The sequence below is a fragment of the Chlorocebus sabaeus genome, chromosome 13 (assembly GCF_047675955.1).
Source record: "Chlorocebus sabaeus isolate Y175 chromosome 13, mChlSab1.0.hap1, whole genome shotgun sequence".
Lineage (NCBI taxonomy): Eukaryota > Metazoa > Chordata > Mammalia > Primates > Cercopithecidae > Chlorocebus > Chlorocebus sabaeus.
Genome location: NC_132916.1, coordinates 100,183,877 through 100,198,655, shown reverse-complemented (window position 1 = coordinate 100,198,655; position 14,779 = coordinate 100,183,877). Strand labels below are relative to the sequence as shown.

Here is a 14,779-nt window from a genome sequence, read left to right as displayed (position 1 = left end):
CAAGTATTATGATTATTTGTCTTTTCATTCCTCAAATCTCTCAAATAGCAATGTTCCTTTTTTTTTTTTTTTTGAGATGGAGTCTTGCTCTGTCACGTAGGCTGGAGTGCAGTGGTACAACCTCGGCTCACTGCAACCTCCGCCTCCCGGTTCAAGCGATTCTCCTGCCTCAGCCTCCTGAGTAGCTGGGATTACAGGCGCACACCACCACACCCAGCTAATTTTTGTACTTTTAGTAGAGACAGGGCTTCAACATGTTGGTCAGGCTGGTCTCGAACTCCTGACCTTGTGATCCGCCCTCCTCAATCTCCCAAAGTGTTGGGATTACAGGCGTGAGCCACCGCACTTGGTCTCAGCAATGTTTCTTAAATATTGTAAGATCAATCTATTTTGAATTAATTATTTATTAATTAAAGTCCAAAGAATGAATGAACTCTCTTGGTAAGAAAGAAGCACAGATAGGAGGCTCACTTATATTAGGTGATGAAGAGGAAAAGAGAAACTAATGAACAATATTTTAAAAAATGGCTGGGAACCCCAAAAGAATGTGTTTATGAGTTAAGAAGTTACGGAATAGAAGAAACTTCTAACAATCCACAAATTATCTACTTTATAAATTATTTTTGAAGTATTCAACACCTCTTCTGCCACTCACTCAGAATGAAGAGAGATTTCTCAATGTGTCAATGACTTTGTCCCTGACTTAGCCTGGAAAATAGCAATGCCAAATGGAATGGTGGTGCAGTACCAGCTGCGTAATCTAGTTTACTCTGCGCCTCCTTATACACAGGCAGAAGGGAGCTAACTATAACAACAAAAGGAAAAATGATGAAAGCAAATTTAGGTCTTTTTCTCTAAAATGTACCCAAGTAAAAATATCAAGGGAATTTATTATATAAAATGGCTATTTTTTCATAAAGAAAAAAGAATTAATTTGTCCCTTTTTCTTGAATCATTCTACATGAATATCCTTTTGCCAGATCTTCTATGTAATGGCTTTTTTATATGAGTACCATTTCTGTCAAACTTTTGTTATTTTTAGTACAGCCAAGTTTATTCACTTTTTAAAAGTGCTATTTTGGGACTAATACAAGGGGAAATTAATCATGGTGCCCAAATGACGGGCCAGGGGTACTATTTTATTACTTTCAGTTTAAACTGGGAAATATGTAACTGGTTTTTCACCCAGAGAATAAGAATGTTCCAATTTATTAGAAAGTAATTGGTATTGGAAGCAGTCACTGACAGAAGTATAATAATGGAAACCATCCCAGCTACTTCATGCAGGCCATGCAGGCCAGTCATTGTGCTGAGATGACAGGCCTGCATCTGCAGAGGTGTGGCTTGAAAAGTCTGAAAAATGTCCCTCTTCAAGACAAGGGTCACATTACTGGTTCTAGACAAGACTCCCTAAAATGCAAAATCTCCAGTAGATGCAACTCCATTTCTAATATATATCCATTAAAGGTGCACTTCAGGAGTTCATGGGATACCTAGATTGGCAAACAAAACAGCAAATGTGCATATTTTGCAAAGAACCAAGGCCTACAATAAAGGCCATGCTGTTTATAATATTGGCTAAAAAATTTCTATAGATCACTTAACAGGTACTAAAAGTGGCAGGGCACTGGTGTACCAGAAAACACACAGAATTGTCTACAGTGTCCAAAATGTTGGATATAGAGTTGGAGAGAATGAGAGAGGTCAAGAAGCAGTCTGTAAAGGAGAAAACTGGCATGACAAGCCTGAAGGAACCTCCATCTCCTCCTTTTCCCAAGTCACTTTTAAGGTATACCTCCTATGGGCAGACTTGATCTTAGTCCTATCTCTCCAAAATATAAGCTGTTTTCTTTGTGTGTCACCCTATTTCTTTCTACCTGGAGATGTGATCCCCCAAAGCCTGTACTGTTACACAACTCCAGAAGACACCATCCTTAGAGTAGTGAATATGAAGCCCCCCCAGAGTTATGCAGTGGCCAGCTCACATGGCCCTGTGGCACCCCTGCCTCCTGCCATTTTACTCATCATCTAGGTTGTACCAAACTCTGAGGCTCAGATCCCATTTTTGTCTCCTTGGTGTAAAAAAAAAAAAAAACCTTACATTTCTCTTACCTGAAAAGTTTCATCCTTTCACAAAATAGCTTCAGCCTCTGAGTTTACAATGTGAGTCTACTTTAAAGAAACTCGGGAGGCCAAGAATAAATGGAAGGTCCTGGAGCCCAACTTCCCTTGAACCTGCATAGAATGTAAGTGATATATTGGGAAGGACATTCACTAGAAAGATAGGAAATTTAGATCTAGAACTCTACATTGCTGTGCGACCTTGGGCAAGTCACAAAACTAGCATGTGAGTTTCACATTTGTAATATAAAGGAGGTGAGGTAGATAAGACACCTTAAAGGCATCTTAGAGTTCTAATATTTTATGGAAGCTTGAAACCTCCTTTGCAAAGATTATGACAGTGAGAGGACTCTTGCATGGCTGACTCTATCTTGCTTCTAGCCTCACAAGCAGGGTGACCTCACTCATTCCTGGGTATAGGCCAAGCTAACCATGGGAAGAATTTAGTTTATAGTTTAACTTGGAAGCAAGGATGATAATAATCCCTCCTAAAAACTAACCCCTTCCTTGCTCAGGGACCTATAACTAATGAAAAACCATGAAATTAGGATTATAGGAAGGGCCTGAATTCTGCTAGAATGTAGGCAGAGTTTCTATAATGCCTTACTGCTCAGGAGTCATGTGGCCAGAGATGACAAGATTTGTGACTTCTCCAATTGCTCCTAGAGATAACACCACTATTGTAGAACTTAAGATTGGTGTTTTGAGATATTTTTCAGATTTTTGCATTCTGGCAACTGACTGACCCCACTTGGACCCATGACTCCTGACTCAACCGGTCCTGTGGCCTCCACCCAGAAGTGGACTCAGCTCACAAGAACTGTTTTCCACACCCCTATAATTCCACCACCAACCAATCAGCAGCACCTATTCCCTATCCCCTTGCCCACCAAATTATCCATAAGACCTTAGCCCCTGAGTTCTCAGGGAGACTGACGGAGTAATAACTCTAGTCCTTCCACTTGGCCAGCTTTGTGTTAAACCATTTTCTACTGCAATACCACAGTATCAGTGAGTTGATTTTGTCTATGTAGCAGGAAGGAAGTACCCATCAGGCAATCATAATCTCAGAATACCACCTCCAGAGTAAGGGCATCTGACTCATATATAGTCACCCCATAAAGAGAGAGCAATAGGTGGTCTTTGGAGATCTGGGAGACTACTCACTAAATGCTCCATACATATCAAGCCAGATGACCCATAGGTCTAAGCTGAGAGTAACTTATTTCATAAGGCATAGTTCTGCTTCTCCTCTCAGCACCAGCCATTCAGAAAGATTTTTTTTTTTTTCTTATCTCTAATCTGGTAAACCTTGCACATACCTTCCACATTTTTTTTTTAGATTTTTTTTTATTATTATACTTTAAATTCTGGGGTATATGTGCATAACATGCAAGTTTGTTACATAGGTATATAAGCGCCATGGTGGCTTCCTGCAGTCATCAACCCATCATCTACATTAGGTATTTCTCCTAATGCTATCCCTCCCCTTGCGCCCCAACCTCCGACAGGCCCGGGTGTGTGATGTTCCCCTCACTGTGCCCATATGTTTTCGTTGTTCAACTCTCACTTATGAGTGAGAACATGTGGTGTTTGGTTTTCTGTTCCTGTGTTAGTTTGCTGAGAATGATGGTTTCCAGCTTCATCCATGTCCCTGCAAAGGACGTGAACTCATTCTTTTTTATGGCTGCATTAGTATTCCATGGTGTATATATGCCACATTTTCTTTATCCAGTCTAGCATTGATGGCATTTGGGTTGGTTCCAAGTTTGCTATTTTTGTTGGTTCCATTTTTTGCTATTGTGAATAGTGCTGCAATAAACATATGTGTGCATGTGTCTTTACAGTAGAATGACTTATAATCATTTGGGTATATACCCACTAATGGGATTGCTGGGTCAAATGGTACTTCTGACTCTAGATCCTTGAGGAATCACCATACTGTTTTCCACATTGGTTGAACTAATTTACATTCCCACCAACAGCGTAAGAGTGTTCCTATTTCTCCACATCCTCTCCAGCATCTTTTGTTTCCTGACATTTTAATGATCGCCATTCTAACTGGTGTGAGATGGTATCTCATTGTGGTTTTGATTTGCATTTGTCAAATGACCAGTGATGATGAGCTATTTATCATATGTCTGTTGGCCACATAAATGTCTTCTTTTGAAAAGTGTCTGTTCATATCTTTTGCCCACTTTTTGATGGGGTTGTTGGCTTTTTTCTTGTAAACTTGTTCCTTGTAGATTCTGGATAATAGCCCTTTGTCAGATGGATAGATTGCAAAAATTTTCTCCCATTCTATAGGTTGTCTGTTCATACTGATGATAGTTTCTTTCGCTGTGAAGAAGCTCTTCAGCTTAATTAGATCCCATTTGTCAATTTTGGCTTTTGTTGCCATTGCTTTTGGTGTTTTAGTCATGAAGTCTTTGCCCATGCCTGTGTCCTGAATGGTATTGCCTAGGTTTTCTTCTAGGGTTTTTATGGTTTTAGGTCTTATGTTTAAATCTTTAATCCATCTTGAGTTAATATTTGTATAAGGTGTAAGGAAGGGATCCAGTTTCAGTTTTCTGCATATGGTTAGCCCGTTTTCCCAACACCATTTATTAAATAGAGAATCCTTTCCCCATTGTTTGTGTCAGGTTTGTCAAAGATCAGATAATTGTAGATGTGTGGTGCTATTTCTGAGGCATCTGTTCTGTTCCATTGTCTATATATCTTTTTTGGTACCAGTACCATGATGTTTTGGTTCCTGTAGACTTATAGTATAGTTTGAAGTCAGGTAGCATGATGCCTCCAGCTTTGTTCTTTTTGCTTAGGATTGTCTTGGCTGTACGGGCTCTTTTTTGGTTCCATATGGAATTTAAAGTAGTTTTTTCTAATTCTGTGAAGAAAGTCAGTGGTAGTTTGATGGGAACAGCATTGAATCTATAAATTACCTTGGGCGATATGGCCATTTTCATGATATTGATTCTTCCTATCCATGAGCATGGAATGTTCTTCCATTTGTTTGTGTCCTCTCTTATTTCCTTGAGCAGCAGTTTGTATTTCTCCTTGAAGAGGTCCTTCACATTTCTTGTAAGATGTATTCCTAGGTATTTTATTCTCCTTGTAGCAATTGTGAATGGGAGTTTGCTCGTGATTTGACTCTCTGTTTGTCTATTATTGGTGTATTGAAATGCTTGTGATTTTTGCACATTGATTTTGTATCCTGAGACTTTGCTGAAGTTGCTTATCAGTTTAAGGAGTTTTTGGGCTGAGACGATGGGGTTTTCTAAATATACGATCTTGTTATCTCCACATAGAGATAATTTGACTTCCTCTCTTCCTATTTGAATACTTTTATTTCTTTCTCTTGCCTGATTGCCCTGGCCAGAACTTCTAATACTATGTTGAATAGGACTGGTGAGAGAGGTCATCCTTGTCTTGTGCCGGTTTTCAAAGGGAATGCTTCCAGCTTTTGCCTGTTCAGTATGATGGCTGATAAGTTCTACATTTTTACCAGTGCACTCACATTTGCTAATGTTAACTCCCTCCCACTCTTAGCTACAACACCCCCCACATGACAATGCTACTAGAAGACAAGTGTCTACTACTACAAGAATATATATCTATAGCTCTAAATATAGGAGCACTCTCATTTTAAACAAATCTATCATAGTTAAATCTGCATTAACAAGGACATATGTTTATATATATGGACTTGTATATGTGTGTGTACATATATATATGGAATAGATTATCTGCTTTGCAAATGAATTCACGAGGGAATTCCTTAAAATAGCAGGTCCTTCATTTATCCTTCTCTTCACTGTTTCCCACATAAATGATGTCTTGCACTTTTTACATACTGATAGCTGCTCAAGAATTTATCTATAATGTAATGTAGGTATATTGTATTTATAAAGATTAATGGAAAGCAAAATGCATTTCTTTGGAGCCGTCTGACTAATTTCTTTAATATTTCAGAGGTGTGAATTTATATTTTGTATAGCTAGGATCTGAAACCTTATCTAGCACCACTATGAACATAAAAACCACATGAATCTTAAATACTTTCCAGAGTTCACCATGATATAACAGCATTATGCAGAAATTAGAGTCTGCAAGAGCCACTGGCTTCACAAAAGCCTTTATGGATGGAGAAAAGTGAACTAATGATGTTGTTTTGTGAAGGTTTCTAAGGCAAAAATTATACCTTTCACTCAGGTCAATAGCTTTTGGCTGGGGGTAGCTTAAAAGTGAAGTAATTCTGCCTCTGTACACAATCAATGTTAATAGACAAAAACATTAACCACATTTCTGGGAGTGGTGAAGCTATTTTTAGTAACAGTGGCTGCTCTAGAAAATTTTATCTTTTGCTGTGAAATGCCAATGTGATTTTTCTCAGTCTGTAAATGGTAAGCACAATCATGTTTGTTTGTTTAAACTTGAGTTTTGTATGTTGTTTGTTTTTCTTTACCCCAGGGATTTCCTTATCTGTATGCACACACAGATGATAACAGGAACAGAGTGACCCACCCTAGTTTAGAGTAGGCTGCCAATTACCTCTCTAAAGCTAACAGCACCCATAAGCCAACAAGGATTTTATTTCATGCAATTGTTAAAGTAATTACTTTTGCACCAACCTAATAGTATTTCTTCAAAGGCTCATGCAAGCTAAGAAACTAATAAAAACAAAAATGAAAACAGTAGCTCTACTCTTTAAGTCATCTTCTCCAAAAAAAAATATTGTTCCTCTACTTCCAGAAATATAATTGTTCAGGGCTCAGAAACTCAGAAGAATCCTGACTTCCTGCCTGCCTCCTGGGTCCCTAGAAACATAGACTTAATGGGAAGGAGGGACCTGGCTCATGGCAACTAAATAAGATTGGTGGGGGTGGGCAGAGGAAAGAGCATAGGACGAAGAATCAGGAAGCTTGAGATAAGATCTAGACAAACCTTCAATCCTTCTGGGACTCTGATTCTTCACTTATAAAATACAGATGATATCCACATTTTTATTGTGATCATATGAGATGGTAGATTTGAAAATGTTTAGGAAACTATTAGGTTCTTCATAATGAATGCAATGCTCTGCTTATTTCTGTGCATCTCAATTCCTATGATGTTGTAGAATATTGAGACTGAAAGTTAAACAAAAGAGAGAAAAGACTGGGCAATAAGGCTGGTTTAAACAAAGCCTTATATGCCTCTAACTCTCCTTCTCTCTTTCACTCTACCTCCTAGAAAAAAGCAAAAGTAACAATTGACCTGAACTCTCCATTTTAATAATCACTGCATTTCTACATTTTTCAGTCACAGTCAATGTCTAAATTAGATAAACTAATTGATTACCTACTGACCAAAAGGATCTGTATGAAATCATTACCAAAATCATATAATGAAGAAATTTTCTGTTTTTAGAGAAGTTTGAAGTTAGAATCAGCACTTTTTCATTTAGCATTCATTCAACAAATATTTATTGAGTGCAAACTTGTGCCAGGCACTAGGGATTTAGAAATAAGGGAAACATATTTCCTTTCCCCATAAAGTTCATTATTCAGAGAGAGGAACAGATTTACATTCTCTTGTTTTATAGCTTAGAAACCAAAGACACAATAGTTGGGAAAGTTTGACTCTACCTGCAACTCTCCTTCCATTATACTGAGTAGTTGGATGAGGTCTTCTTTGGATAACTCCAGGGATTTCTTAGTCTTTCGTTCACTTTCTCCAGATGTTTTTAGGTGTCGTTTGACAGTTCCTGAGGCCATGACATCATCCTCCTTCCTATTTGATTTCTTCTTCTTTTTGGCATCTTCTGAGAGACTTTTTTCACCTGCATTGCCGATGATGGAGGGCTTGGGACAGGAGACATGCCCATCAGCCGCACTTTCACCACCTTGGTTTCGAGATCTCATTCCCACCTACAACACATAAAAAAAAGATAAGATGTTCTTTACCACCATCAAAATTATTTTTGCCGAAATACTTAGAGACTTATAGCAGCTTTACCACATCACCAATGATGAAAAATCAAATTAATATGTCATTAAAATTTTCAGGAAACCCCTTTGATGGTCTTCAGAAAAAATAAAAGTGAGATTTTAACCTGAAAAACCCCTCAAGCCAAATGATCAAGGTCAATATCAATAGTGCTAAGTCATATTGCTGTTACATAACCCCCATAATAATATATCAATATTGGTTCATTAATTGTAACGAATGTACTATACTATCCTAATGGAGAATGTTAACTATAGAGGAAACTAGGTGTAGGGCATATGCGTATTAGCTTTGTAATAATGTTATGAATCTAACACTGTTCTAAAATAAAATAAAAATCAATAAAAAAAACTGTTCTAAAATAAAATAAAAATAAAAACAGTTCTAAGATAAAATAAAAAGTTTATTTATTTATCAGAAAATTCAGACCTGAAACTCTGTCAGGAACCAGTTGGATGTCACAGGGGGAAAAAAAAAGTCCTCATAGGGTAGGGGCTTAAAATGGACAGAGGATAAGGGAAAAGCAAAGGGAAGAGGAGGGTGGTGTCATTTTCAGTGATATGCAATTCTATTTTCCCATAGCCTCTATTTAAAAATCAGCTCTTTTAATGTCATTTACAGTAATAAGAGCACAAAGAATTGGGAGAAAATGAATCAATTTCAAAATCAAAATGTAAAACAATATTTTGAGGTAAAATAAGGAAAAAAGACAAAGCAGCAGCTAAGATATTAACTTGTCCTATGAGAAGCACATTCAAGTCATTCTATGAGGAATACTTTATAGTTTCACTGTCAGTCTCCGAGCAAAAAGATTCTACCAACAGGTACGTTACAAACAAACACACTGAACTCACAGGCTAGGTCTCAAAGTGCTGTGAAGAGAGCTCTAATATCCTGGGGGGTGTATTTCAAATTTTGCCTAAACCCTTAAATATAGTAGATTAGCTCATGAGCTTATTTAAAAACTCACAGTATAAATAGCCCTTACCATGAATAGCTAAGCAAAAAGATTTTCATCATTCATTCCAGATAAAATACAAGGACTTAGTTATCTGAAAGTAAATTTCCTTTATGGACCCAACCATACTTAAGAAACTAAGGAAAGATTTTAAAAAAACGTTAGGTTTGTAACACAAAAATTAACACAGGGTGATGTTCCCTTTCAGATAGTGAATATCCAATTCTTCCAATGAATTTTGAAATCTACATTAATGTTCTTTTTTAAAAAATTGAACTTGTAAGCAAATGGACCCCTTTATGTATGTGTGAACTTTCTACAGCACCCCAGCTTTTAACAATATAAACCAAAGGAATGTTTCTTGACGCTAGCACCCTGTTTTCTGGTTCCCTCAATGATTAGTTCCCAATTTTAGAGTATCTTGTGGGTTTCCCTAGTCAACAAAGAATAGAAGTTTCTTTGTAATGGAAGCCAGAGCACTTTGGAACAAACCTACTGTATTTTATCACAGCTTATTTGTGGGCAGAATGGGCTGACTAAAGCCCCAATCCAAAAAAAAAAAAAGAGATGTGATGAATAAAGAGTTTCAAATTTAACTCATGACCTGTTATCGCTCACAACTAAGACACATGGACTTCCCAAACTGAATTGTGATTCTGTACGACTTCATACCACATGTGAATTCCTTTTACCTGAAATAATTTTCTCTATAAGATCTTAAATCTCTTTGAGATGGCATATCAAATATTGATTTGACAACTTTAATTTAAATCATTAAATCATGAGTTAATAGAAATCCCAGACAATAGTTCCCAAAGCACAGGAAGTGCTTAATCTTACACAGTATTTAAATCTGATTGTATTATGTTACATGTATTTACTCAATCACAATTATATCTGCAAACATACAGAAAATAGTCTATTAGTACCAATTTTATATTTAGTTCTTTCTAAAAATTTCAGTCTGAAATTAATGTTTTAAAATAAAGTTTATTATAGTATTATATTAACGACTTTTACACAAAAAAAATCCACCCATTTTAGAATTATGTAATTATTTTATATCATTATTCATTTAAAAAGCTTAAGTTTCCTATTCCCTTCCACATTAATTCACTTTGGCTGATGGAAAATCTCATGTGGTAGACCCATGACGTTAATTTTGTCTTAACAAATATATTTCTTTTGTGATATTGAAATTTCACATTAATTACTTTTCCTTTGGCATGAACATAAAGATTTTTAGTCCTTTCTCGGTTAGATAAACGAGGTCTTCTATCTATCTTCACAATAAAGTCAGCAATCAGCACCTGTACTATGTCAGGAATACAAAAGTACTCAGCAATAACAAATGAATCAAGAATGTTTTAGCAAGGAATTAGCATCTATGCGAAGATACACATCGTTTCTCAGTAGAATAACTAAGTCTGTTATAAATAATGTACACTTTAAAAATGCTTTATTCTATTTTGGAGGGAGAAAACATCCAAGCAATAATGGACTGGCATGTGTCTCATTTAGTGACATTTATATTCTTCATATTTTTAATAGCTCTCACTTACTTCTTCTTAAGTGTTACACAGTATAGGAAGCATTTTTCATTCAGCACCTTGTTTAATATTTACATCAACCCTGTGAAGTAGGTGCTATTTCTCTCAGGTTTATAGATGAAGCTACTGAGGTTTAAATAAATTAAATATCTTCTCCTGGATCACAGTTACTCCTAGTGGATAGAAAAACTAGAATTTGAACTCAGGTTGGACACGAAATACTACCCCACTATACAGCTTTCCTTACAGCTTTCCTCTAAGTTCTTAAACATATGCTAATTGGAAGAAGGGCGAACCCTGATAAATCAGGGGATCAAGAAAAAGTTAGAAGCCAGGCGCGGTGGCGTGTGTGTAATCCCAGAACTTTGGGAAGCCGAAGCGGGTGGATTACCTGAGGTCAGGGGATCGAGACCAGCCTGGCCAACATAGCAAAACCCCATCTCTACTAAAAATACAAAAATTAGCTGAGCATGGTGGAGTGCACCTGTAATCTCAGCTACTACGGAGACTGAGGCAGGAGAATCACTTGAACCTGGGAGGCAGAAGTTGTAGTGAGCAGAGATCGCGCCACTGCACTCCAGCCTAAGCGACAGAGCAAGACTCCATCTCAAAAAAAGAGAAAAAGCTACAAATGCTAAGAAGTTTTCTCACTTCACATAACAAAATTTGAGAAATCCACGCATATGTCTTCCTCCAAAGACACTCTTGCAACACTCGCATAGCAATTTAAATTAGGTTACTAAGCAATACTATGTTTTCTGAAATAATTAACCTTCTGCAGAACTTCTAAGATGATGAATCATTCAAAAGTCTTCCTGAGAGCAATCTGGTCAATTATTAAGGGTACAGTTATGAAAACAGGATGTAAAGTCTGAACAGGAACAATTACAGACTTATTGTGTTAAAAGCCCTGGAGCTGAACAACAGTAAACACATCATCAGTGTTGGCCAAATCCTGCCTATTGTGCTTACAAGGGTAGCAGGCAGGTAACAGAAAAGGCATCCAGAACTCCTTAGGCTTCTTAATAGTTGATTGCATGGCTGCAAGTTTAAGATGTGTAGATAACATTTTCTGAAAGAAGCCAAGAAGGCCTTCGAATCATCCCAGTGTAAATCCTTTAAAAAAAAGTTCCCCCCAAGAAAAATATATAAATAAACTGAAGATTCATATCAGGTTTTATAACCCTTTTTAAAAAATCAATGTCAACTGGGGCACAGATACTTCTCTTTCATAAGCAAATTATCTTAACATAGTTCATAAAATATACTTACTTTTCCTTTCATAGTAGTCAACAATAATTTACATGGAATTTGCTAACTACAGTATGAAGAAAAGAAAGATCAAATGTTATTCTGAACCTCCCTCTTTTATCCACAGTCCTCTCTCCCTTTCATCTGCGCCTCCCTGCCCCCTGCGCCTCCCATTAATTGGGCAATGCCAGAGCATACTGTCACATGAAAAATATCACAGGAATCAGAAAATGTAAAGCCTTTTAGTCATTTATGCTGAACTACCAAGTATTTCTAGAGCATTTGAACAGGAAAAGAAAAAAAAGGAAAAAAAAAATGTCTACGGAAATTCTAGTTCCCAGACTTCCTTATCTCTTACAAATACTGACCTTGAATTTTCTCCCTAGCACTCTCACCTTTGCTCTTGCTCCTTTCCAGATTTATATTTTCCTGTTATGATTCAACATTGGTCAAAATACTCCCCACCCCACCACCAACAAAAACTTCTTTTCTGTATAAATTCTGTTTTGGCATCTTTGCTATGCTTCTCAGGTATCCAACCCCTATCTGTTCCCGGTTGTATTTTATCTATATATATTTTCAAGAACCTACCTAGTGCATAGAATGAGATGCCATAATAATTTTATATATTTAATTTCTATTTTAAAATTACTTCATAGAATTATGAGGAAAAATTATCATAGTAAAAAAGGAAAGTACATAATTACAGAAAAGCCGAGATTTTACAAGGTGGCCTGGCAAAAGGCCTGCTGCAAGTGGAGCTTCCAGAATATTACCACAGAACTGTCCTGACTCTTTCTCTGACACATAAATGACAATACCCAAAGCACCCAAAACTCAAAAAGAAAACATCTGTTCTAGTTTTATATCATCAGTGAATTTTCAGATGCAAAAGATCAACTAAATCAACTAGTTTATTCCCTATCAATGCCAGATTACTTCCCGTGTGCGTTATCTTATTGGTTAAATCTGCATATAAATATCCCAACTCATGAAATGTTCAAATATTTCTCATGAGGTTATCACATATTCTATAGTGTATATTGCTCAGAAATGTTCCCAAGTTTGCCTCTAAATTTTCCTTTCTTCTCTTCATCCTATTTATGCAACAAGCCATGTTAAATATTTGTTTTACTTCTCATTACCTACATTTATTAAATCCTTAAAAAAACTAAGGTTTTTACTTAAAGTATTTTTTATTCTATTAGGGTAGATCTATGCAGACAAATTGAAAATTCCTGTAAGTAATTTCACAAAATGTTAGAGTTCAGAGAAAGGGATTCTCTTGGAGTCACTGCAGTGATGTTGTCATCAAAAGGCCAAAGAAAATATTATAACTGTGGCAAATAGAAAAATATTATTCTACTCCAGCTTAAAACTATGGTGAAATATTTTATGACGTTCTGTTTAATATCCTTCAAGAACAATACCAGTAGGCCCAGAAAAGTTTCCAGAAAAAAAAAAAAAAGACAAAAAATAACAAGAGAATAGATCAGGGAACTGCCATGAAATAAGAAATCTTTTAAAATTAGCATAGAGTCTAAAAGAATGTACAATTTGAGTTTTAAACTTTGAATGGTAATACATGGTAACCTTTCTTACCAACATTTTAATTAAAATCCCCAAATTGATGGACTCTTCTATCATAATGTGTCCTGTTGCTGTCCTTTACTTTCCATTCCACTAGCCATGATCTAGTATTCAAGATCCTCCACTTTCCAAAAAATTGTATTTCCAGTCTTACCTTTCAATGTCTCCCATACATTTATCATGTTTATTTAGTCACTGATTAGAAATTATGTCTGGTATATTTTATTTTTATATCTTCGCTTATGAATTTCTTTCCTAAAATGGCCTATTCTTCCCTTGTACTCTTCACGCCTCCTCTGACTATTCCAATATGTACCATTTCTCCTTCCTGGTTAATTTCGTACACTCGCTTGTTCTTTATATTACTTGGTGCTTTTCACACTTGCTTATATTGTTGTTATTGCCCCAAACATAATCTCTTTAAGGACATTTAATAAGACTTCTTCAAATCATTGAAATACCAATTGATAGATATCATTTGATGGTTTGAATTTATAACATTTTACATATTAGAATATAGGTTTATAGAACTCATTGCTTCCAATTAAAATAACTGGATAAAATATAATTAGAGAGAAAGCAATATTTAGATACACTTGTTGTTAACAGGTACCAAAAGCAATTAGCAATATTTGGAGAGATTTCTAACACTAAAATAATAAAATGTTCATGATAGTAACATGTGCACTTTGGGATAAACATGGTGAATTAAAACTTGCATTTATTTCCACTCTCTCCTGAAACACACTAAAATAAAAACAAAGAAACAAAAGATGACAGAGAAAATAGGAGTGTAAATGACAGCAGATGAGGATGAGAGATGTCAACACAATTTTGGAGAATCGAAAGTGGATAGAGGAGTGGGTACGTACTTGGGTACCTAAATGCTGGCACAGTAGAAAGTAAAAGAGATGCAAAGTTCAAATTTTCCCAATTACTCTCAAGCTAGGGATGTATCGGCTCCACAGGGCAACAGGGTAACCAGGACACAGGTCCCAGATCCTTAGGTCATAGTATGTATTTAGTAAATACTCAAGAGATTTGAGTCCTGGGTAGTTACTGCAACATTCAACCAGATCCCTCCAACTTGAGGCTGGAAATTCTGGTACTATATCCTTGTCACTGAGCCTGAAACATCAGTACCCTTCCTTGCTACTCCTCCTCACTGTCCCTCCACAACATCTCTCTTCCCTGCTTCAGCTCGTACTGACTTCTTCTGCTAAGCTCCCGTAGCATATCTAGTTTGTACCACCCATTCAGGGCTTAATAATACTGTCTAGTGTGGTTCTTGAAAGGCTCCTGGTATTAGTCTTGTTGACTCATC

At 36.5% G+C, this 14,779-nt stretch overlaps 1 protein-coding gene across 4 annotated transcripts in view; it reads right to left on the bottom strand.

The window, feature by feature from the left end:
* FILIP1 (filamin A interacting protein 1) overlaps positions 1 to 14,779 on the bottom strand; it is a 311,881-nt gene that overhangs the window by 116,897 nt on the left and 180,205 nt on the right. For all 4 annotated transcript variants that reach the window (XM_008006401.3, XM_008006395.3, XM_008006402.3 and 1 more), the window contains one exon: positions 7,746 to 8,027. In XM_008006401.3, coding sequence (XP_008004592.3) covers positions 7,746 to 8,027 — 282 coding nt within the window. The remainder of the gene's footprint in view (positions 1 to 7,745; positions 8,028 to 14,779) is intronic.